Source organism: Melospiza melodia, chromosome 10 (assembly GCF_035770615.1).
Source record: "Melospiza melodia melodia isolate bMelMel2 chromosome 10, bMelMel2.pri, whole genome shotgun sequence".
In the NCBI taxonomy this organism is placed as follows: Eukaryota; Metazoa; Chordata; class Aves; order Passeriformes; family Passerellidae; genus Melospiza; species Melospiza melodia.
The window spans coordinates 22,767,193-22,793,935 of NC_086203.1; the positions used below are offsets into that span (position 1 = coordinate 22,767,193).

Sequence of the window (26,743 nt, forward strand, 5' to 3'; positions counted from 1 at the left end):
AGGAAAACCAGTCTCCATTTGCAGTTTTAAAAAACTGCAAATGAAGTCTTATTTACTCAAGTCTTGAACAACCAGAAAGGACTTGGATCTCACTCAAATCTATGATGCAGGTTTTTTTTTTTTGTTTTTTTTTTTTTTTTTTTTTTTTTTTGTAATAATGCACAGTTCTGGCATCTTTCTGTTAGCATAAGGGCTGACAGAGTTAGGTTTCTTTTGTCAACTTGTTACACAGGGTACACCTGCACCGACTCCTGGTTAGACACAGCAACCTGACAGAGACAAATCTACCCGTTGGTGTATGGGGAAAAGATGATTTATCCTCTCTGTCTGCCTTGAAAGCAGACTCTCATTCTAGGAGTTTGAGGATGAGGAGTGCTTTATCAAGAGTCACGTGCACAAAGTGGCCTACCTCCTCACTGCTGTCAGCTCCTTCAAAGCTATCTTCAGTTTTGGTTTGCTCCTGTTCTCCGTTACTGTCGGGCTCCAACTCCAGTGGGGAAATGGAACTTTCTGGGGATATGTTGGGAGATGTTCCATAAGGGGCTGATCGAGGTTTGGATGAAAATGTGAAAACCTCTTTCTTACTCCTTTGGTGATCAGCTGTTTCCCTGTTGGGAAGCTCAACAGAGGCATTCTGGGCTGAGGGTAAATCACAGCAGGCTGAACTTGCAGTAGCTTCAAAGTGCTCCTTGCTATCCAACTGAATGCTCTCAGTGAACCTCTCTGGAAACACCCATGTATCTGAAACACACAATTTCAATGCCAAAATATGTGAATTGTCAGCTACTCTGATCATTCTCGTTTTCTCAGAAAGTTGAACAGCAAACTAAGTTTTTCTAATACAGAAATATTTTGCCTATTAAAGAAGAACAAGAGTGATGAGGGTGCAATGAAAAAGAACAGGTTGCCTTCAAAGTGCAAAGCTAATAAAATTTCTAAACAGAGCTCAAAAAGTACACAGGCTTTGGTACAGGATGTGCAAACCTGAAACTGTTTAGCCATCAAGATTTGAAACCCATAACTGAATTTTATTCTAGGAGAACATGATTTTATTTAATATGGCCATTGATATTTTTCTAAAGGCATTTTTTGTATCTGACATTTAAAAAATAACAACACATTGGTGGAAAGTTCATAATATTACAATCTGCTCCTTCTTTACTGCTGAAATTCCACACTTTTACATTCAGAACTTATAGTTTAAATCTCAATTTCAAACTACTGTTCTGATAAAAAAGTGTGACATGAAAAATGTATAAAGATATCTGTTTCACCAGGTTTCCCTGAATACAGCCACAACTAATCTAACAATTTTAAAACAAACAATAAACTACAGAAATGGATTTAAAGATTGAGTGCACCAGATACACATGAAAAGACCATTTTTATGTTCTTATTGTTAACTTATATTTTACTGTTTGGAATGATGGTATAGAAAAAAAATGTCAATTTGATTGATTACAACCAATCTCAAATAGCATCTAAGAAAAGGAGAATTGCTCAAGTATGCAATACTCCCTTATCTTCATTAAAGGTAGTGTGGTGTGGATTATTCACTAGATATTGAAACTTTCCAGCTCCATAAAACAAAGTTACCATCAACCATATTAAAAAAACTCAATGAAAAAATACTAAAAATGTAATAATAAAGCAGCATTGCAATAATAAAATGCTTGCCACCACAGAAGATAGTAAGTTTAGAAGGGTATTTTGTGCTTTACTGTAATATTTTACTTTTAGTTTTGTTAGAATTACCACTTCAGGCACATTCAGCAGCTGGGGGGGAGTGAGAGGGTGGGAGGAAGTCTGAATCACCATAAATGAAGGTAAAAGAAAGGAGACTGAGATGCCAGGAGAAACAGCTGTCTTCTTACTGGGCTGCTGTGATTTTTACTGAAGACAGACAGTAAAGCTACCAAACTCCAGTTAATATCCAGGAACCAGTGGAAGGTTGGGACTTGATGTATCTTATATGACCATGGCTTGCACCTTCTTGTTCCAGAAAATACCATTTTTCAATCTCCTCATGAAGATCATCTTTAGTCAGAACTCCCAAGGTTTTTCAAGTAAACTCTTATTCTATTAGAAAATCATTCTGGTTTAAAACAGTGCAGAATATTCTGCTTTCAATTATTATAAGCCTTGAAAGCTGAACATGCAAGTGATTCCATTTATTTTACAAATATTTTGGACTAGTTTTTCAAAGAGCATCAAGAAATGAGTGAGACTACTCAAAACTTCTGGGAAACACCCTTCAATGAGTAAACCAAATGATTTTTAGTTCTGTATTTATAACTACAGCTTTTTCAAAGGAGGGTGTTGGAGCAGAATTCTCCAGTCTACTATCATTCAAGATTGTGTCACATCCCTCTGATAAAGCATTTTTATAGGCAATTGGAATTACATGTGAAGGGTGGTACACAAATAAAACAACTGAAATCATAAGAGAAAACACAGTCATGAACATTTCACAATTTTATGCTTTTGGTATACTTTATATCTGTATAAGCTACCTTTATTAAGCTACCATTTCCCCTATAAAAATGAAATGAGAAGAGGGATATTTTCATGAGTTTTTCAAGTGAGGCTGAACACAGTCTTTGGATGTTCAAGGACAAAGACTCAGGAACTGTTTTTTCCCCAACTGATTCTGTGACCTAACATGACTGAAAAACTCTGTCACACTACATCAGTATTTTCGATTATTCAATTATTTATTCTGTAGGAATCTGGCCCATCAAGACCGAGATTGTTTAAAAAGTTTTAGGACCTGGAGAGATGCCTTGTTCACAGCTTCAGAAATTGCTATACAGAAATGACATAAAAATATTATTTATCCCCAAACTTCAACTAGACAACTTTTCAGGATGTGAAGAATCTTTTTCCCAGCTATTTTGGTTGCTAAGTCTAAAATGATGTTTACCCTTTTTCCTAAGGCAAAAATATTAAAATTTTTACTTGCTGCATTTATCAAAACAAACAAACAAACAAACAAACAAAAAAATCTTCAAAAGTTACCTAGCTAAGAAACTTTTTATATTTTTTCTTATCTCAGCACTTTGCAGTCTTCTTTCCAGTCTGGCACCAACCCTTCCACTTTAATTTAGACACATTTTATTAGGTTTCCCTGTCGGTGCTGAGACTAACATCAAAATACATAACATAAACTCCTTCAGTATTCAGAAGGTCTTTTCCCCATGATAAAATTAGATTTGACATGTCTCATGCTGCCTTTGTGGTTTACAAATATGCACTAATAGCTCAGACCACTGTGAAGAGCCCTCTAGGGTATGGTTATACACTTAGTGTACAACCCACTCCAGGAGAATTCACTAATTCTTATGCACATACAACTGGGAAAGCATAGAGAGGAGTAGCTTAGTATTTTTGTCTACTGACTTAGCAACAACCCATTTCCCCCAATCTCACCTGTTCTGTTCTGATTCTAGAATAACTTCCAATGCAGTTGTTGCTGTTTAATTTGTAGAAGGCATTACAGAAAAAATTGTGTAATGAATTCTGAATGAAACAATGTGATGAATCACTTGCTTTTTAAGATTTTAAGTCAGTTTTGAATGAAGTATCAAAACATGGAAAAGAAATCCTAGAGCAACAGTTTTTATCAAGTGTTTAGAGAACATGAGGCAATTAGAGACTCAAACTCCTGACTACTAATCCTCGCTCTGCCTCAGGCATCCAAAAATTTCTTACACTTTAGTCACCATTATAATGTCTTGCCCAGAGCAAAAAGAAATTCAGAAATATAAAGAACTGCTTTAAAATGATTACTATCTATATAATATCAAACTGAATATTCTGATTTTTTAGTCTAAGCCACCCTGTAAAGAACTACATTCATTTCTAGAAGAAATATCCTTGAGTTAGGAATAAGTCAAACCCAAACATTCATTCATGCAGCACAGTAATTATTCTTAATGAAATATCCAGAGGGCAGGCAAAAAAGTCCATATGATTTGAAGATGACATTTTATGCTGCTTACAGAGTTCAGGAACTTCTGTAACCTGCAGTCAGTGTAGCAGTCTTTCAATAGTCCACAAGTGAAAGATACCAGGAGTTTTGGACTAAACAAAATTCCATTATCTCTCCAACAAAAACTATACTAGAATTTCTTTTTAACTCATAATTTCCATGTCAATTGTAATGAATAATTTGGAGTACATGCTGAGTAAAATATGCAAACTACTACGTAATCACAACATTGCAGCAAACAACATAAATGCAAGAATGATCACCTTAACATCTAATTAGCTCTTCTACACACTCAGACTTATGCTAAAGCTCCTAATCATAGCCTAACATTATAATGAAGGCTTCAGCATTGAGTAAATTAGATTGGCATAAACAGTGTTTATTCATTTTATCTCTTCTCTCAGGTCAAGTTTATCCCACTTTGGAAGATGTCCAGAACAAAGCCTAGAAGGGGACTTTGCTGATGAAGAAGTTCCTTATAGGAAGTTCTTCAGAAAAAATAAATCCAGTACTAATTGATAAAGAAATCATTAAGTCATCTATGTAAAATGAGATAACTTCATATACTGAAAAAGACAGAAATCTGCAGACTGAGAGTGACAACAGTGACAAGCAATGAAAATACAGGGAAAAAATTTGTAGAACTGTAACTTACCAACACACATAATGCATTTATCTATCTGTACACACAACTAAGATTATAAAGAAACAGTTTTCATTCTTTGACATTCAAACAGCAAAAGAACAGACTTTACACACATCTTTCTTCCTCAGTTCTCTGCCTCTGAATTTATGAGAGGACATTCAGACAGGCCAGCCTACTGCCTTAAAGTTGTCTTTTAATATTATCTATATTTTCATTAAATAACAAGTGTTGATTAATTTTTTTTTAAATTCTGTCACTAGATAGAGGTTTTGGTGTTCTAGATGAAAACAAAGTAAAGATAGTGATTCCTACCCCAGATTTCTCAAAATTCACATAAATAGGAAGGAATGAAAAAATTCTCCAGAAGACTTTTCTGTTTGCCTGAGTATCTTGGATCTCTTTCAGTCAAATTATGGAACCCATAATAGCAATTATGAATTACTGAAACTGCCAGACTATATAATAATTTCTAAATATCCCCAAAGAATAAACACAAAGGAAATCACTCACAATATGAAGGAAAATCTCATTGGTCAATTTTGAGCACATATGAATTGTCCAAACACTTTTCAAATTGGTGACTATGCCTTCTAATAAAAAGTAATACTACTTTTTATAGAGACAAGGGATACTTTTGCCCCAAGAATGCAATTCCCAGACTCATGCAAAGGAAGTAGATGGACAATGCATGACAAAAAAAAAATCCACATTTTTTGGCAGAGAGGGAAAAAACTCAGAGAAAGGGAAAAAACTCAAAATGTAAGCTGAGGTGTCTTTCTGTGAATAACAAGAAATGAATCAGCATTGAACTCTATAAACAAATCCACTCTTCCCTCCTCCTTTCTCCCCTCCCCTCGTGATATTACTATTACATAGGTACTGTAGTTAATATTCTAAACTCTTATCTAGGACAAGTAAAATTTCTTGTACATTTCATATTTGGAATCTTCAGTGTTAAATTTATTAGGGATTTAAAGAATAAATTATTTTTAGTTCTTTTCCTTTAATCATGAGAGCATGGAATTTTTCTTTTGATATTCATTCAGTGCTCTGGTACTCTGCTTAATCCTGCAAATCTTTATCAATGCTCTAAAGCAATTCTGTTGCAGGGTGCTTGATTTCCATAATCCCCCACAACACAGATGTTTATTTTTTATATGAACTGCTTTTGGGTCCTTTGAAATTTGCAATATTCCTTCAGACCACATAGAACTGAAATGTAAAATAACATAAAATGAGTACCATACCATTGGTTATCTCCCATGTGGCTTTGGCTGCATTTTTTGGAGATAATCTTATATGACTGTCCTTGTCTGGTGATGGTACTTGTGGAGACGTGAGCTGAAAATCTGCTTCTCCACTTACAGGTGTTGTCAGAGTCGGAATTTCAGGGTCTGAAATGCAATGCAGAAATGAAATGCCTGTGAAGACTCATATTGTGTGCATATGGGGCATTGTACTGGGATGCAAACATCTAAACAGCATGGGAATCTTGCAGGGCAGCAGGAACAGGGCAGCCACAAGGAAGGAAAAATTTAACACAGGTATGGAAGAAGGGCAAACGATAGTAATCATAAAAACCAGGCTTGCAAAACTCTGCAAAACAATCAAGAACCACGGCAGCAGCTCAGTTATTTTCACAGCATGAGGAAAGAAGAGCATGTGTATAAATTGTGGGTACTGCTAGCAGGTGATGATCCCTGGCTCAATCACTCACAACACAAATAGCTGCAGAGAGAATGAGCATTTATTCACCCTCATACAGGAGAATAAATCATGATTTAATGAATATGTCTTCAGTAATTAATTAAGTAGATAAAGGATTAGAAAAACAAAGAATTAAGTCCTAATTCTAAGGCACAATCATGCAAAAATTAGGCAGTTTGAAAAGCCTACATATTCTTTGCTTTATGCTCTTACCATTTTGATATTCATTTGCAGGTGTTTGGAGAGTACCTCTTTTGCCTCCTTGATCTAAAGTATCATTGCATGGCCACAGTGGTGACTCCAACCTCTCATTTTCTGGTATGGTTTCAGTTGGTGTTCCTGAATTTTGAAGTTGGCACGATGTTTTGCTACCCAAGGTCTTTGTTACCTTGAAAGACATTATTTCTTGATGAAAGACAAAAATATAACAGCTTTCAAAATACTCAAAGGTAAAACACAGATTATGAATTACACTTTTTTTCCAAATATATATTTCCAAATCTTTTTTAAACAGTATCTTTTCACAAAACCTCATGGTAGGCTCTATTCAGTGTGGTATCTTCAATCTTTACAGTCCAGTAGCAAGCAGAGATTTTTTTTTCCACTGAGTGAATGGAACAACGCAAAGAAAAGGGAAAAAATTAGAATTCACTATCAGAATAAAAAGACTAAAACTTATAGTTATTCTAGACCTCAGGAGTATTTTCTTCTTTGAAGAAAGGAATATCATTTTACAACCTGACTTTCAAGTGACTTCCTACACAAGAGTTGGCTGGATCCCTTATTCTCGGTGTTAAACTGAAAACTGTAGTCCTGATCAGATTCCAAAAACCTGCATATTTGTTGCTGGCAGCCTGGGATCAGGTGTTTCCCCTGGCATTGTAATTGACAGCATCACAGGAGCTACTGTAAGGCTGGCTATCAGAGAATCCTGAAATATAATTTCTTTGCATTATGGCTCTCATCGTAAGGAAAAATATTTACACACACAGAGAGAGAGAGAGAGAGAGAGAGAGAGAGAGAGAGAAATTTTAGTAGTCTAGGAAAAAAATTCAGAAAAGAATGGTAAGACCAATTTCTGCAGAGAGAGGCATCTTTATGTCTGATGCTGAATCAGCCTGTTTCATTTAAGTTTTGAAATTCTCCACTCTCTTGTGGCTCAGTTGCAGTAGTGAATCACTTTGTTGTATTTAGTCAGGGGCTCCCTGCAATTAGAGCCTGCTGTCCTTGGCCTTTCAGGCACTTCTTAGAAGAGGTCTGGCATCTCTACAGCCCCACATTCACTGAAAACAGCAACCAGATTTCCCCTTGGCCTCCTCTCCTGTGGGCTCATAAACCCATGCCCTGTGCTGGAGCCACCTGTGCATTTCCCTTGCCCTCCTCTGGATGTTGCAGGATCTCTGGCACTGAGACCTATCCCAGTTCTCTGGAGGCAGCCTCTGGAATAAACCTTTAGTTTAACTCCTCTGCTTATCAATATCTTCCTTTGCAAAAGGGCCATGGTGTTGTTGGAATTTAGCCCTTCTTACCTTTCCAGGTACCTTTGCATTGGTTCTTTTGTTTGAAGATGGAGGTGGCCCAAGGATCTTTGACCCAAATGCAATATGTGATACATCCTGAGTTTTACCATTGCATGTGTTGCCTTGGCCTCTATTAGCCAGAATGCCTAAGTTAAGAAAATTAAGAGTTAAAAAAAATTACAGTACTTACAAACAATAAAAAGTAGCTTTTTTTAAAGAATCAACTAAAAGAAAAAAATTATGAATACTAAACATATTTAAGAGTTATGAGCCTTTAAAGTGCACTCCCTAGAAATATAGGAATAGCAAATGCACATTGTATAAAAGTGTGTCAACATATCAGCAAGAAACTTTTGGTCTATTATAGAGACATAATTCTAATCTTCTTGCTTTAAAGATTTATTTAAAAGTGGGTTATTTATAAACAAAAAAAAAAGGTTTGCAGGATTTCTTTAGAACTTCAATGAAAACCTAACTTCTGACAGGAAGAAAAAAGAACTCTAATTAATAAATAACAGAATAAATAAATAATAACACAAAAAAATGAAGGCAAGACTGTCACGGTATCAGTCACAGCTCAGAGAACTATTTACATGTACCCTGCTTTTTGAAATTACTGAATCTACTCTATTACCAGGGCTGAGCCCTAATATTGCAAATGCACTCTATTGCTGCTAAAATATTTATTACTACTTATTTTTTTTTACTGCCTAAACTGTAGATTTATTTTTATAAGTCTTTTAAAGCATGGAAATTGCCAACCAGTCTTCAAGACAAAAAGTAAACATGTAATGCAGGTGAATGTTCTCCAAAAAATTTAAAAAGGAAGGACAGTAAAATGGTTACACATTAATTTTACTATCAGGGTTGTAGAGCTGCACGTACTATCTATTTTCCTTTTATAATTCTCCAATATTGTCAGTGAATTCTCCTTTCCAGAGCTGATAAAAACGGTATCTTCAAATTAATTTATATTTAATATTTACAATGTCCAAAGATATTTTCTTGCTACAACTTGTATTAAATTGCTATCTCACTTTAGAGATTTGACACCTTCATAAAGCAATAAAGTAGAAACAAAATATTCTGCTGATTCCCCTGAGCATTTTTCATAACCTTATTTCAAGATCAGCTTTATTTACAGTGTCATCAAGGAAATGAAAAACAGATCATACATTAGCCACCAATATCATCATTTACTGTACTAATAAGCACAGAAGAAGCTCCTTGCTGCCATTACCTGACTCTTTTCCTGATGTGACATTTGGTTGCTGTTAACAGCTGCCATTTCACAAGATCAGATGACCTGTCTTGGTTTAACATCAATTTCTTTTTTACTGGCTACCTTGGGATGTTGTTAGCTCCAATTAGAAAAGCTGATTTGCATTAAAATCTCTCTTAATGACCACATTAATTGACTGCAATTAATTACCTACATCTACACATAACAGTGTGTTGATGACATAATGAAATAATATGTGTAATTAAAAGTGGATGATACTAAAAATAATTTGGGCTTTTGATTATCAAATAAACAAAAAAGTTTAGTGGATTAAAGGAAGATTTTCCAATTAAAATTTACCTAAGCATACCAAAACTTCCAATTTCAAGCAGGCCAACTTCTGAAATTTAAAAAACATGTCTGCAAGGACACATGCTATGTTTATAAGGTGGGATTGAAGACCACCACCACTTATGAATGATTTTACAACTCCAGATTTCCGATAATGAACATAAATAATCTATGTTTCTCTATACTGCTGTTTTATAATGATGATCAATCTGTTTACAAAATTGCTTTAAAGAGATAATCAGTACTTTGAATCAAGACAATAAGGACTGGAAATATATTTGCCTTGGTGAAATTCTGCTGTTGACTTTACTGCAGGTAGGAAGCAATACACAGTTTTAAAGCAAAACAGCAGCTTTACTAAAAAGCTTTCAATTGTCTGACCCAAGTCTATTTAAGCAATTTCACACCTTGGCACTTGCATCTACAATTCAGTTTCTACTGATTCTTGGCTTACAGATCTTACTGAAGCAGACATGCCAACTTAAACATAAAAACACAGGAAATGCTGGTCTAGAACAGGCCAGTAATGTCTCTAACATTCAGTTCCAAAGGCCAAACCAAACACTTCAGAAATAGCACAATATAATTCAGTATGGACTTGAAATAATCTGCCTTCAACACAGTTCTCAGTGTAAGGTTGGAAAACCAGAAGTACAAAATTGAATTTTCTCTTCACAATTTTACTGCTGCTAAATACAACATTACTGTTACCTATAAAAATCGGCAACTGATTTTGGAATCATACCAATTTCTTTACCAGCCTCTTTTAGCAGTAGATTCCATATTTTAATCATATTCTGTGTAACATGGCATTTTCTTTTATGAGTTTTTAATTTTCAACTGCAACATCACATCAAATGATGTCTTGTTTTTGTGCTATGAGATAAGAAAAACAGCTTTTATTGAACATCCTTTGTATCACTGGTTACTTTTTAAATGCCCTTATGTAGATTTTTAATGTTTTCAGCATATCTTATGTGAGAGATTATCATTCATGCTGTTTCTCCCTGAACCACTTCTTGGTCTGTAAGATATTTTCTGAGATGGTTTAGCTGATAATGTATAAAGTATTTCAGACAATAATGCAAAAATGATTTAAAGGTTTGATACTTTTTTCATTTCCTATGAATTTGAATTTCCTGCTACTTAGTTTTTTAAAACATATTAAAATCTGAAAGTTCTACTGAGCTGTATCTCTGGTGATGATAACCTGCCAGCCTTGATTCATTTAATTTTGATCCTTTAAAGCTTAACTGTAGCTATCATTGCTCCCCACTGTAGAATCCTCTGCATTTAGCAAAGCTAGATTTTATGTGATGTCATGTTCCACATTTACCCCATACAGTGGTCCCTAGACCACAATTTTTCAACACAGTGGCCACAAGACATAAAACCAATAAACCTTGCTTTGAAAACTGTGATATTTCCTGCGTGTTACCTGCTTTGTTTTTCAGGAAAAAGTAAATATGGGATTTCCAATTTAACAAACTTAAAACTTTCTGAAGTCCCACTCTTTATTAAACCTGTGTCTGTATCATAACAAAATTTTGCTCCCCTGTTATTTGCTTCTCTGTTGAGATTATTCATAACTATGATAAACAATACAGAGAGTAGAACAAAAGCTTTTTAGGTCTCCTACTGTTAGCCTTCAGCTGTAACAATAATTTTAAATTTAATCCTTTCTTTTCTTTCTCTTAGCTTTTATCCAAGTCAATAGCTTGTATTGTAGCACACCACTGCCCAGCTTCTTTAATAAATCTCTTCAGTGCAATGCTGCTAAAGTCTAAATTACATGGTTCATTATTTTGTAGCTTAAAGAAACATTCAAATAAGACAAGACACCAATAAGACAAGATTTCCCTTTTCAGAGTATAAGCTGAGGACACTGCATACTCATATTGCCAGCAAAGTTTCATTGATGTGAACATACTTTAAAAAGAAGTGTAACAACTTCACTGCAAAATGCTTCAATGTACATTCATATGACATCTCAAATATTATTATCAATCTCATGCTTGAATTATAACTGTTCAGGCTCCACACAGATCTCAAACTATAGAACACACATGTGTCTGTGTGCTTGAGGCACTACAGGTGTGCAGGAGTTGTCATGTTTCATTTTAAGACATTGGAACTCTAAACATGGACATTTACAAACCAATCAATTGTTTGCACACACACTGTATGGATTGTACTCACAGTATTCTAATACAACAGAATACCTGTTTCTTGCACTGCCTTTTCCCTGCATTTTGTTTTTGGCTTGTGAATTTCATTTAAATTCAGCAGTTGTGTAACTTGTGGGACATCAGAATTGAGCTGGCAGGTTGGAGGAATATCATCTGAGACCTCGTATGGCCCAGGTGTAACAATGGATGTACCTGGAATCAGAAAACATGGGCTTTACTTCATGACACTATGGAATTCAATAGGACTTGCATTATTTGGTAGATTACATATACTTTAGTTCATATGGCTATAAAAACTAACTAGATTATGGTAATTTGAAAATATTGCTGCAATTGGTCACTTTTAATAGCAAATTTTAAAATTATATTGTGTATACTTTTAGGCCAAAACATTTGAATACATTTATAGAAATAAACACTAATGGCTGGAGTAGCCATAGAGAATCAATTTCTTTGATTTGTCAAGAGAGCAAACAAAACAATAATAAAATATGTTTTGATAATTTTTTTTACAACTCAGCTTTAATTGTAACACTGATACAGTGATTTTCAGATAAAATGAACACCTAAATATGGTATTCATATCTGTGGGACTGAAGGAGCAAAGTCCCATATATGCAAATAAAGAATTTAACAAGCTTTAATTCCAAACTTTGGACTCCATTATGCTTTCAGATAAACTAAAAAGCTGTCAACCTATGTATTCTTGTGACACCAGGCATGGCAGAATGTGAGCTGATTATCTCTGCTTTCCCTTTGATAACCAATATAGAATGAGTTTATGAAAGCTGCTCTCTGCAAAGAAAGGAATCCACATCAAAACCATTCCTGATGTTACAACACAAATTAATTGCAAATTTTAGAAGACTTGAATATAATAAGCAAATGAATTAGCCTATTTTCCAAGGAAAAGAAGAGGAAAACACAACCTGAAACCCAAACATGAATAAAGGATCAAGTATTGCAATTCAAATAAAAAAAATCAAATGTCCCATGCTGTATTTCAGTGCGGGACATATTTTTTCAATTTTTTTTTTTTTTTTGCCAAGCCAGTACATTATTTATCACTGTTGGGCAATACTTAGTGATAAAACTCATACATAAGTTCTGCATCACTATGGAAACAAGAAACTAGGTATAGTTTAAGCTTGTGTGCTTCAGTGTCATGAGGCAGAAAAGATGAAGTATTTCCTCTTCTATCTCAATGATCTCATACAGAAATAATTTCTCTGTATATATGGTTGTCCCCTTTGCATTTACTGTCATTTTAAAAATTCAAAACATAGTGTATATTTGCTACTTGAAAAGAGTAACAAACTCATTGCATCTTGAAATCAATTCTTCCACCACACCAAGGAGTTTGAAGCAAAGGGCTTGACCCTTGTCCTGGTTTGTGATAGTGGAGGGCTGTGTGTTGGATCTGGCATGTGAGCAGAGCTGATGGGTGAGTTGTTGTTCCGCTGGAGTGTGAGTTGGTGTCCAGCTCCCCAAGCTGCCCTGTCAGGGAGCAGATGGCAGGGGGCACAAGAAGCTGAGGGGACACAGCTAGGACAGCTGACCCCAGCTGACCCCAGGGATATTCCAGACCACAGGGCAGTGTGCTCAGCATCTCAATGAGAGGGGAAACTGACTGGGGGGAGCTGCTGGTGGTAAACAAATTATGCAAATAAAAACCAAATGTCCTTCTTGGGTTTTATTTACCTTTTTCCCCCCTTGTAATAGCAATTTAGCATTAAGGTGTTCTTATCTCAACCCATGCATTTTCCTGCTTTTACCCTTCTGCTTCTTTCCCCCATGCCACGGAGGGCAGTGGCTGTGTGCTGCTTAGGTGCTGGCCAAGGCTAAAGCACAACTCTCAATACAATGTCATCACATTCAGTAGGACTAAACTAACTAGTCCAGTCATTCCGAGAGGGAAAAAGCTTTATTAAAGAGTAATTGTTATCTGTAACTTAATTAATAATAAAAACTCTTACTATCGTTTTTCTTTAATTTGGTATGAAGTATAGAATCATTTAAATTCAGCCAAACCTTCAGCTGTAATGAAAATTTAAGATGAGTCTAGAGAACAAGCTTAGAGGATTTGCTGAGTGAACAGGAGTTGTTGAGCCTGGAGAAAAGGAGGCTGAAGGGAGACCTTGCACAGAGGTAGGTGTTGGTGTCTTCTCCCAGGCAACAAGCAGCAACACGAGAGGAAAGAGCCCCAAGTTGTGCCAGAGGACGTTTAGATTGGATAATAGAAACACTTTCTTCATCAAAGGGTTGTCAAGCCCTGGAACAGACTGCCCTGGGTGGTGGAGTCACCATTCCTGGTGGTATTTAAAAGCCATGTGGGTGGGGATCTCAGGGACATGGCTTAGTGGTGGCCTTGGCACTGCTGGCTTAACAGTTGGACACAAAAGACCTTAAAAGTCTTTTCCAACCTAAACAATTCCATGATTCTGATTCTATTCCTATATTCTATATTCTATTTATATTTCTATAGTCTTGCCTAGATAAGGAAATTCAAAAGCATACAGAAAGTACTAATGCCCACCAGCTGTGTAATAATCATAGAATTGATAATGAAGTAATTAAAAGTGTAATATTTTAGTATGCTTACAGTTTATTAAAGCTGTTGACTCATTATGTTAGCTGCATTTTAGAATTTTGGAACTCATTTAGAATATTTAAGCACATTTCAGAAGCTGTTTAGAGTGGAAGGGAAAAAACAATGCACCAATGGAATTAAATTAAATGAATGCTAGTGAGAGCTTGAACTGCAGTTTCCTGCTGAGAATTTACTATATTCTCTCTGTAGACATTTTTAATTAATATTTTTTCCAATCTTACCAACAAAAAATCAGAGGAGTAATCACAACGTTTGCCTACTCTCTCCTATTGGTTGAGTGTTTCCAAATGGAAAATACATTTTGCTACACTTATAATTCTGTTAACTACCCCTCCTTCTGAAACCAGAAACGTTTTTCAGGTATGTTCCTTAAAGATGAAAAATGAAAATTTGAATAAAATAGAAGCTGAGTTATTCCTAGGGGTGCCTTTAAAATAAGAAAGTGCCAGCTGTGCTTTTGAAATTTCTCCTGTGTTACTGCAAATACCAGTGAGGAATGAAGTTCTCTCCTTGGAAAATGATGATTCAGGATTATGATGTGAGTCTGGAGACTGGTAAACTTGACCAATATTGGGTCCAAAAAACTCTGTTATTTTTCAGCTCACCACCAAGATTACTTTCCCAATAAACAAGGCCACATTAGGATAACTGGACATGATCTGAGGGGTTTATTATAGTTTCATAGCTCTGTTTCATATAATGTTTTGTTACAATTTTGTCTGCATTATTTCAGAAAGAAATCTTTCATCAGCTGCTAACATCCAAAATTAAGAAAGCAAACAGCAAATGTTGCTGTTTTCAGTACTTCTCTTTCCTCTCAGATACTCTGTTCCTAGCAAAAATCAGATTTCTATCAGCATCAGTCACCCTCATTAAAACAAGCTCTCTACTTGATAAATCTTCCCAGAATATTTTTCAATAAAAAACTTCTAAGGAATTCAGTGTTTAAAACACAGGAGTACACACATATTTAATTAGTTGCCCTAAGTCCAACACTATCAGACTTAATATGCTGCACTACCACTTTAATTTTTATTAAATCATGTAATCCTTTAAATTGCCAATCTGATGAATAAGAAACTTTTGATTTTATAACACGAACAGTTATGATTAAGACTAGACAGTAATTAAAACACACCATCTTCCTCAGCTGTAACTGGAGGCTTGAATTTTAAAGTGAAGACCTTTCTTAGCTTACAGTTGGCTGAAATAGTAATTCCATCCAAGGACTGGAAGAGAGCTCCTCTGAATATTTCATAGGTAAACGTTACCAAGTCAATACACATATTGCACCACTAGAAAAGAGAAACAAACTCTTTAGTAAAATCCATGAGCTGAGGCTAACACACCTTCTATACAAATAGATGGCCTTGAGTAGAAATGCAGCAATTTTCATTTAATTTGCAGAACTGTAATACATTTTATATGATTACTCATGTGTAAAATTCAGCTGAACAATGGTTGAAATTTTAAGGGAAAAGAAAAGTAAAAACAGAATGATTGTACATGCCTGATTTCCTTATAAAGTCAAGGTAGAAATATTAGCTTCTAATCCACAAATAGCAAATATTTTTGAGAAAAAATTTAGGTGCATACATTACTGTTCAGGTCTTAAATCTGAAATTTTGGAAGGAAAGGAATACTTGTTTTGAAGACACCAAGCAATGCACTGAAAAATTCAGTATTTAATTATAACTGATACTTCTAGTGATGAGGTTGAAACAGAATAATTTGTAGGGATACAATACAGAAATCTAGCATGTGAAAATGCAAACTCTGTTCTGCTGATGGAACAAACAACTTATTTTATATCCTGATTCACAACCCCTCATGCTGATAATAACAATCAGCTTGTGTATACAGTAAGGTGAACTATCAGAGCCATGTAAAAGATCTATCCAATCACTGAAAGCAGAATGCTCCCTCCTTTAAGAAAAGCAATGATAAAAAGGCAGAGAAGCATTTAAGGGAGACAGATATGTATTCAGATACACTCAGGAATATAGATCTACTCTTTAAGGTTGGTCAAGCATTAAGGTTATTAAAATATTTTGTCATTATAAATTATCAGAGCATCTAGACATATCTGATTCATACTTTATTATCTAAATTAAAATTCATAACTGAAGTTCATCTTCTGCTTGAATTTAACTTGGTGTACATTAATGCACACGTTAATCCTGACATACCTGTTCTAGTCTGACATCAACTAACTGAAATTACACTGAAGAAAAATAATTTCATTTCATTGGATTTTGAATTAACAGCAACTTCAGGGGTATTATCTGATACATATTCATTAAAAAAAATCCAACTACTTATTCCCACAAAGCAGAAAACTTCTCAATTTTAAGTTACCACAGTTGCTTTCACTTAACCTATCTCAAAAAGTTATAAATTCAGAGGTTTTTTTGTAAAATATTACCTCTCATGGCTAGCCTTAAATTCACAACTGCTTAGTATACTGTTATCTAGTTCTCTTTCTGAAAATATAAATTTTAAAATATTTGAAATCTAACTATTCTCATATCAAGTTTATTTTCTAAAGCAGTATTTGAGGCTCCAATCCTTACATGGTCACACAGTAACCATCAGGCTTTGTATCCTGTCAGCTATAACCATATGTTGTGGCTGGGAGAGGGGAACGAGGAGAAGAAAATTGTTTTTGTTTTGTTCTCATCAGTTTGACACAGAGATTGTTCTATATTTGGAAGAACCTGAGGAATGTGAAAGCAGCCATCAGCTGCAGTCTACCTCCAGTGAATGTCACCAAAGGTCACTACAGGAGAAGGGACACGCGAGCAGGAGCACTATCATGAACAAGTATCAGGGGCACAGAGAATTTTACAGAGCCTGGATCAACAGGTGAGGTGAGGAAACATCAAAAAACAGCAGTAATTTTGTAAAATGAGAATGAATTCCTAATATAAGAAGGAGTGGTTCTGATGCCATCTGGTAAAGGGGACATACAAAAGTATCTTTAATTACCTTCAATCAGTAGGAGCTGAGTTCTAAACAAGCAATAATTCCAAAAAGTTCATAATATACACAAAATATTTCAGATTTTCAGCCTCAGTCCAAGTAATATTCCCAAGGTACCTACTATTTTGCGCTTGATCATAAACAGAGGAATTTTGGCATGCAGAGGGGTTACAGACAACTCCTTGTGCACTGTTGACAAATACAATCTTCTTTTAATATTGTCAAAATCAGTTATCCTATAAAAGAAAAGTCAGGAGAGAATGGAAAAGATCTTTGTCAATTCAATAATCCAATATCTTTGGGAAATCACAAAAAACCTGTTCATGTGCAGAAACCTTTATGTCAGTGACAACAAATATGGAATTAAAAAATACTTTTACAAGATGAGTAATGAGATTTCTTTCTCCAATTCAAACTTTGTGGCTATATCCCTGCATATATAAAATCACTTTACATGCTAATTTCATTTCAACAGTCTACACTCTTTGCTAGATTTCCACAGCCCTTCAGAGTATGAAAGAATTCAATTTGTATGAACTAAGAACCCAGTAGCCTTTAATAATCACAAGTATTTGGCCCCTTAAGTTTGTCTTATCTTGGGGCCTGCTAACTAGAAAAACATTATTTGCTTTCTTTTCCTAAAAATGCCTCTGTCACTGCATATAGATTTTTTTCAGCTTAAAGGTAAACACAATACATTGTCTATCTGTTTTACTTCACAAGGACTTATCTTCAAAGGTGAATTATAATGCGGAAGTTTATTGCTCACTATTCAGGTCATCTCACAATGATACCAAGGACACTGAATTTCAACATTTCCAATAAATTCAGACTACAGCCACGGTCACAAAAAAAAAAAAAAAAAGAAAAAAAAGAAAAAAAAGAACTGATAAAGAGGGTAATTTTTATGTTCTGTTTCCTTGAAGTCTTGTTAGCAGCTGTACTGGTTTTGGCTGGGACCCAGTTAAATTTCTTGAGGGCATCTTGGAGAGTTGTATGCTTTGGGTTTGTGCTGGAAGCAGTGCTGGTAACTCAGGGATGTGTTTTTGGTAACTCAGAGATGTTTTCACTGCTGCTGGGCTCTGCTCACACAGAGCCAAAGCCTTTTCTGCTCCTCACCTCATCTCACCAGGCAGGAGGCTGGGGATGTGTGAGGAGCTGGGAGGGGACACAGTCAGGACAGGAGATGCCTCCTGACCCAGGGGATGTTTCAGACAACACAGAGCCGTGCTCAGCAGAAAGAACTGTGGGGAAGGAGAAGGAATGGGGGAAGCTCAGAGCTACCTTGTTTTCCCATGCAGCCATTACAGAGCATGAAGCCCTGAGCTCCTGGAGATGGCTGAACATCTGCAGGCCCACGGGAAGGAATTAATGCCTTGTTTAGATTTTGGTTCCATGTGCAGCTTTTGCTCACCCATTAAACTGTTTTTATCTCAGGGCACAAGGTTTTGCACTTTTACCCTTGTGCATTCTCTTCCCCAGGAAAGAGAGGGGCCACTGTGGCTCAGCTGCTTCCTGGGGTGAAACCACAGCAGCAGCACAACCCTGACAGTCCCCAGCAGTCCTCCCTTAACACTCCAGAGCACAGATATTACTTTAAAGGCCGCAGTCTGGGAGAATATGCTTAATCTATGGGGAAACAATGATTAATTTACCTATTATTTTGAACAAGCCTATTTCTAACAGATGGGTATTTCTTTGTAATTAGCAGCCCCTCTGAGATGACAAACACTTATAAAAAACAACTTTTTTGTCAGTACTTAGTGTTGCTAAAAGTAATTACTCATAATCATTGAAATGCTGGGTTTTACTTTAAAACAGTAAAGACGGTCCTGTAGATTTTTTTTAAAATTTTATTTATTACTGAAAACACTTTTTCATTAGCTAAGGACTACCCGTAGCTTAAATAATAAAATTTTAAATTTGCAGAAGAACACCACAAAACATTCATAGGTTTCCTTTGGTCAACTTAGGAGGACATTACTCTGTGACAAATTACATACTTTAGTTATTTTTGCCAATTTGAGAGTTTAAGCAAGGACAGTACAAAGTATACTGCAAGTATGTAAATATCAAGTACAGGCAATAAAAATACATAAGCACCTTCTCATTCCCCCATAGTCATTAAGACCATCACCCAAAGCAAACTGTTCACCAGCTTTCCAGAACTTGCTGATTCTTTCCTCTCCCTTGCAGATAACCTGACCTTTAATCTGTTCATCCTCACAATATGAGTGGGCAAATGAAAACAAAGTGGAAGACTCATTATCTGTTTCATTTTTAAAGACTGGCAGTTCCTTTTATAAATCACATGCACTTGAAAAGCAGAAATCCCACTACTGTGCCAAGAAAAAACTATTATATCTTCACTATTGGTATTGTTTGACATGAGAGATTCCAAATTCAGCTGCACATATTTTTATGAATGGACAAATTATATCAAGTCCTTGAAAAGTGATTTCATCAGAACACTTTCAAGTGTCTTACAGTGCTGGTGCCTGGGCTTGATATTACTTTTGAAGAAGTTTAAGCAACATGTGAAATAATTCCATGAAGATCACCAACAAATGGGCCACATGGCTAATCCTTTGATTAAGGCATAATTCCAGCCATCACTTTACTTCCCACATAGCCTTTGGTGAAAAACCTATGAATTTAGTTTCCAGAAACTCTTCACTCTAAATCTTGAGTGTCCAGAAGTGCTAAAATTCAGTGCACCAAAGAAGTCCAAAGCAGTGGAGCAGTGGTTGCTTGAGGCTCCCTGGATTTCCTGGTTGCATTTAGAGCTGAGCAATTGTGCTGAGAAACCAGGCAGCTGCAATAACCTGAGTACTGAGAAACAAAAATACCATCCCTGCTGAACCCCAAACTGCATAATTCTAAAGAGAGAATGGTGCTTTAAATGAGGCTATAACAGAGCAACAGAGCCTAGAATTAAGTCATGCATATTTCCAAACAACTGGCAATAAACCTAAGTTCACTCTATACTATCAGTTCAATATGTTTAAATTTTATTATTTTTTTCCTATATGAATAGGTTTATCTCTCTCCCTCATGAAGAAAAAATAAGAACCTTGCTTATAGAAGGGCCATTGGTAAATTTACAACTCAGTTACATTCCAGAATGTAACACTGAACACATTTGTTTTGATCAAAAGACATACATTTATATTAAACTCTGCCATATAAGTCTAAAGTAAGACTTTTTATGACAACAGATGTGCCATAAGGAAGGGGCAAACCTGAGATGCTCAGATATAATCACTCCTAAAGAAGTGTAATTTATTTTTGTAAATACATTTAAAATAATAAAAACACTTATATTTCATAGGCAGAAGTAGATGAAACATTCTAACAGGTAAATAAAAAAAAAAGAAAATGGCCTTAGAATAATATAAAATAATTTATTTCCCAGGAGAGGGAAGATAATTAAGAGTTAGTGTAACTTTCAGACTTTTCAATTACACTGCTTATTGGAAAATAAAAATAAAGAAAGGGTCTGGAGAAACTCTTTTCTGAAATAATTCAGACAATGGGAGCTAGAACATCAGATCTCTCAGTTACAAAATGAGTCCAGAGTACTTTTGGTGGCACACAACTTTTTTTCCTGCTATCCAAGAGTAGAACTTATGTTAAACCTACAATCGCAAGAAGCATCTGCAGCACACATCATCATTTTCAAAGATGAATTTTAAAAATCTATATGGGAGTTAATGTATTTTTATTATGTCTGTGCTTGAGTATTTATATCTAAGGGTCAGATGTGATAGAAAAGTAATGAGACCATGTTGAGAAAAATGAGGTGGTCAACAAGAAAATCAACCTCATTTATAATAATATTCCTGTGATCAGCAGGTGCATAACTCTTCCAGCTATGGTCATTAACTGCATTCATTTCACACTTAACATCTACATTTGCAAGCCATTTGAAAGTAAAATTACCTTCCAATTCAATTTTCAATTTTATTTTACATCTTCAAATTTGATTGATTATTTTGCTCACAATGGTAACTATAGTGAGATTGCAAGTGAATGGCAGCAACTACCCAAGAGCACAGACAGACTCATCTGCTCAGATTGCCTATTCACTTTGCTTCTCTATGGATAAATGGATAATAATTTATAACCATTTGTTAATGTTCAATTCAAGGCTAAAAATGAACTTAGGAAAAACAATACTGAACTATTGAAGGGATGCTTCATTTGTCAGGATCACTTGGTCTTCAAATGAAAGTGGTTTTCTCTTTATAAATGATGTAACCTGGAAGTTTACCAAACATAAAAGCAGGTATTTCATCGATGTTGCTAAGCTCCCATGCAATTTAATACTAACAGAAATCTCTTTGTATCCTGGTCAAAATCCAGAGAGAATTCTCTGCTAATGCTTCACTATTAGTACATTAGTCCTTAACAACTGTAGTGCCATTTTCTCCATAAAGGCATGTGCTTCCTAAACATTACAGGTTACATCATTATCACCATCACCACCTCCATTTTAAAGATAAAAAACAAAGTAATATACCAATTGTCAGCTGATTTGCCATGCTTTCAGATTCTCAAATTTCCTTATTCAGAGGCACCCTGTACTTTACATACATTTTATTTTATATGCTACTTGTAAATTTGTCTTATAGGAGATACCACATTACTGAAGTGCCTGCCTGATCTGCAATCTAGAACAATGTATCCTGCCCCCCAAAAAACAGAAGTAGTTACATTGAAAATCATCAAATCTCTACAAAGTAAGAGATCTGGAAGACTGATATGTCACCCAGACTAGAGAACAAGTTGTACTGTATACTAGAATTTCCTGTTGATAGTGTTCCTTTCTGGAGAGCATTAAGAAAAAAAGCCCAGAAAGTGCCCTTAACCAGTATCCATAAAGAAGGAGTAACACAAGTGGCAGGCACAAAACAAGAATCATCAAATCTGGTTGTTAAAATGAAAATCTTTCAAAATATGAGCAGTTATGAAGAAATGGTGAATCTTGCCCTCTCCCAACCAAAATAATTAATACTTTAGTACTTATTAGTGCCTCCTAAAGTTCTAGAAGATGTGATGACTGGGAGAGTTATTAAAATTTTTAAACTTGCAAATATATGAGTTAAAATCTCCTTTGTAAATTATGAAATTCAACATACCCTAATACTTCTAAGAATATTTCTGTATTTCACTCTTGCTTCACAAAATAATCAAGGAACATGTCTCATGCTACTAAATACCAGAATTTCAAATAATCTCTCAGCTAAATCTATTCAATAAAGTTTACTTTCATTCTCTTTCTAAAATCTTCCAATAATTTCAGATGTACATGATAGAATTAGCACCTATGTCCTGCTTTGAATTTTAAGAGATTGGTCTAAGCTTTACAAGACTAACCAAGATTCATATTGTTCTGAATCTGGAAACATGCTGGGTGTTTAGGTTAACATGAATAATTTATGATATTTCTGTCAGCATAGCTAAAATGATGACTGATTATGATAGCATCTAATTCACATAAATTCAAATTGTTATGGTATCTATGAATAAATTAGCTATACTTGAAAAACCTATTATTTGTGGTTATTAAAAATCTCAAAGTAATAAGCTTATATTTATAGAAACAAATGTTTGAAAACAGGAAATATGGTACCAAAATATATATTTCACTGTACTGTTCACAGGCCTTGCAATAAGATTTCTTATCAGCAAGAACAACTATTTCAGGAATGAAGAGATTTTTAAGTCCTTTTTCCCTACAGATTCCTTCATACATAACTAGCTTCAACAGAAAACTTACCAGGTATGTTCCAGAGTTTGAAACTCACAGAGTTTGCATTAATTCAGAATATAACAAGAACTTATGCTTTCTGGAGTTGGCTAAGGCTAGTGGCAAGCAAAGCTAATTTGACTATGAACAGTGGGATAGTAACTGAGCCAACCTGTTGATAAGTGCTTTGCCAGCTGAGCAAAGGTTGAAAGGCTGAGGTTGGAACACCAGGAAGAATTAAGAAATCAGGAGACATAGGTACCATTAGAGTGAATGAGCAATCATGTGACTCCTCAGCACATTCTGGCTGGAAAGATGGTCCATGAGGTACTGAGTGATTCCAGGAAGGGGCAGCACAGCAGAGCCCCACAGCACATTAATACAGAGCACCACGTCTGGGCTTGGGGGCAGCTGCAGCTCTCACTGACAATGGGCATGTTTGCTCTGCAGCTTTTCATGGCAGAAATTTTTTTTTTCTGTTTAGACTTAACAGAACTCAGACCTCCCCAGATACAAGTTGTGCCACATGTGATTTACAGCTGTTTGCCATGCTAAGATTTAAACAAGTTTGAAGCAGCAGGAATTGGGCATGAGTGAGAGAGACAGTGTGACTTCAGAGCTGCAGCAATGGATGAGTAAGAACCATGCCTGAACTGGGAAAAAAAGATTGAACAATACACAGGGACTCATACAAGACCACAAAATGTTTCAGTATATAACCAGGAATTGAGCACCTCATCCTTGTTCTTAGAGTCGACCAGTCTGTTCTTTTTGTTTTCTTTTTGTTTCCTTCTATTTTTTTTTTTTTGGATGCCATGGTACAATTCCAAAATCTTTTTCCTCACATCGACTACTCTACACATTTGCTCTAAAACTTTCCATTACAAGATGTGCTAATTTCATGTGATTCCAAACACTGAGAAAAACCATATCAGAAACAAAGTGTGACCATGACTGGCAGTACAGTTCTTTAAGAATAAATGTTTGAGTGCTTGTCAAAATGCCAAGCAGAAGTACTAACACCCACATGTCCATGTATTGGGAATTAAAGCAAAAATGACAACGCAAGCCAGATGCTGTTTTCTTTTACATGCAAATATTTTTTCAAACATCGAGTTACCTCTGCTTTTTCAGAAAAGTAGCAAAATCCATAACACTGAAGATTTAACAACTGGCTACTGTATTTGCAGCAGACAGCTATGTTCAGCATTACTAATAGCTTTGCTATTATTTGCTCCAAAGAAGCTGCATAAATTACATGCTCTCTACCTTAGTTGTGATTTTATTATGCTTCATCAAATTTTTCATCCACAATCTATTTTACACATTTCTACACAGATCAATACATTGACTGTTAATGTGGTGGTATTCATCTAATCATGCCACATTAAAAAGTATCTAAAATTCTATTAAGATTTCTTCTGAAGAAAAGATAAATAAAAGATAAACCAGCTAATATATGGTTTGTACATTTCAGTATTTATGGCAGGAATCTCGAATGACTGGTTGACAGCAGCAAGTTAGAAAGTTTAGCTCTGCTGATGCCAGCAGTGATGGATGGTCTTGAAGAAATTCTTGTTTGCTGACCAAATCAATCACTGAACAGAATGCAAAAGAAGATGAGGCTCAAACTAAATTCCTATTTCCATCTCTCTGCAGAATGGGAGAGCAAGAAACGCAACATAAAGCTTCATGCCCAGCTATTACAAAACCTGTCAGTGATTTTTACATAAAGTAAATTTCATAGCTTGGCATGCTATCAATTTTCACTTGAAGCTGCTCAAAGACTCAGCACTAAGTAGGCAGGTTGTGTAACATTAAACTTCAGAAAGCAACAACACCATCAACACTCTGTCTGCAAACAAGCAAGACATTTCTTTCAGAACATCTGGAAAGAAGGGAACTGAACAGCAGTCACATGGCAAGAAGGACTTGTATTTATTATTTACTGGATTATCTTAAGTCTGCTAGGGTAAAATAATGCATTGTCTGTTCTGCAAGTATTGAAGGACTTTATGGGTACAAATAAGTTATAGTTGATTTCAAATACAAAACTCAGTATTAAAACTATTTTTAAAGAACTTTTATTAACTTTTTAATACAGCTGGACTCAGTGGGGAACAACTGATATTGTACTTTTAAGACAGAAACACCTTCATTCAAAGTAACTGGAGCTCCAGAGAAAATACAGTTAATATGGTTTATATTATATGCATTATATAGCAATATAGTATATGTTACATAAAATATATATATAGAAAACACAATATACATGTATTTAAACCTATAAAAGTACCTAAGAATATAATAGGAGCATATATTTGCTTTTATAAGAGGGACACAGTAAAGATGGGAACAGGAAGTAGAAAGAAAATATTTAAAAAATGTAAAGTCTAAATATACGCTGAAAAGAGAAAAGGTAAATATGGGTGGGAGAGGTGATAGAAAATATTTTTATCAAGAAAAGCAAGTAAGGAGAAAAATGAAATTAGTAGAAGTAGAAAAGACGTTCCTGTTAAGAAGGTATCAAATACCCAAAAGAATCAAACTGAAGATGACACTACAAAAAAATCTGAATTCCTGCACCTGTCATTAAATCTCTGCCCCTGCCTGCAGAATGAACATGAGAAACAAATCTTGGTTTTGAGTTGGTACTTGGTGTTTGGCCTCTGTTGCATGACATATCCTGTTTGTTTTTCCCTTTAAATGCAAACTTACAGAAAGTCAAACAAAAATAAAATCCTTCTTTCACTTTACACGATTTAATTGCTAATTTAATTGATATCATTCAACCCATCTTTGCTTGCAGGGCTTCTAATGCCCTAATATTTCTTTTCTTAGTCCAATCTCAGATATTGTATGGGCTACAAAGCTGAGTGAGTTGTGCTGTTTATATATAGTATAAACAGATGGTGTCACTAAGGGAGAAATGTTGTCCAAAGCCTGACAACTGCCCAAGTTTAAAACTCTATTAAATCATTTCACACCTAACTAATAAAATGTCTGTTTCTGCTGTATCTCTCTTTCTTCACAGTGTGGAACAAATTATACCAATCAAGTACTCCATTTGTTTTTCTAGCTTTTTAGCATTTGTTTGGTTGTGTTTTTATCCTCCAGTTATTAGAATATTCATTTCTTTTTGCCCTGGACCAAAGGGCCCTCTCTTATGATTAATGAATAAATCACATGAATTTTCAGGCAGTCCTCATGGCCCAGTATTTTCATATGTTTGACAAATTTGTGCTCCCTTTCTTCGGATTTTTCATCATCTTCATTCAGGATTTTTTGGAGTTTGTTCTGTCTTCAAAGGAATGTCAGTATTTAAAACATCTAAGAAATAATGATCTCATTAGCTTAATTACTTTTTATTGACTTGACAAGTCACCATGCTTTAATGCAAAATATGCCACCACAATTAATGACCTCAATCAAGAATTCACTTTAAGTATTCAAAGAAATTTTACGCATCTTACAGTAACTCAGTGGCGAAGTCTTTTCCCAATGGCACAAAAATCTGAAGTGTCAGATATTGCTGCACCAGTCCCACTAGAAACAGGAAAAAAAAAAAAAGCTGTGTGCATGCAGATGCACATTTCACCATCCAGCATTTCCATTTTGTACCATATGCTATGCTCCTACAACACTATTTTCCAAGGTTCACACAACATATGAACACGAGAAAAACCTGAAGAAATCCAATTCAAACTGCAATAAAGGTACTGTTTTAAAAGTCCATCTGTGGCTTTGGTGGAATTCTCATGAAAGCAAAAGG

The 26,743-nt window shown here is 35.3% G+C and overlaps 1 protein-coding gene across 2 annotated transcripts in view; it reads right to left on the minus strand.

The window, feature by feature from the left end:
• Nucleotides 1-26,743, minus strand: part of CFAP20DC (CFAP20 domain containing) — a 65,249-nt gene that overhangs the window by 31,444 nt on the left and 7,062 nt on the right. Inside the window, exons 5-12 of one of the 2 annotated variants that reach the window (XM_063164313.1) lie at nucleotides 26,445-26,517; nucleotides 17,341-17,455; nucleotides 15,376-15,532; nucleotides 11,660-11,818; nucleotides 7,874-8,010; nucleotides 6,558-6,732; nucleotides 5,885-6,031; nucleotides 410-741 (exon numbers count right to left, since the gene is read on the minus strand). In XM_063164313.1, coding sequence (XP_063020383.1) covers nucleotides 410-741; nucleotides 5,885-6,031; nucleotides 6,558-6,732; nucleotides 7,874-8,010; nucleotides 11,660-11,818; nucleotides 15,376-15,532; nucleotides 17,341-17,455; nucleotides 26,445-26,517 — 1,295 coding nt within the window. Of the gene's footprint in view, nucleotides 1-409; nucleotides 742-5,884; nucleotides 6,032-6,557; nucleotides 6,733-7,873; nucleotides 8,011-11,659; nucleotides 11,819-15,375; nucleotides 15,533-17,340; nucleotides 17,456-26,444; nucleotides 26,518-26,743 lie in introns of those variants that run through there. The other variant, XM_063164312.1, reaches the window with a different exon arrangement.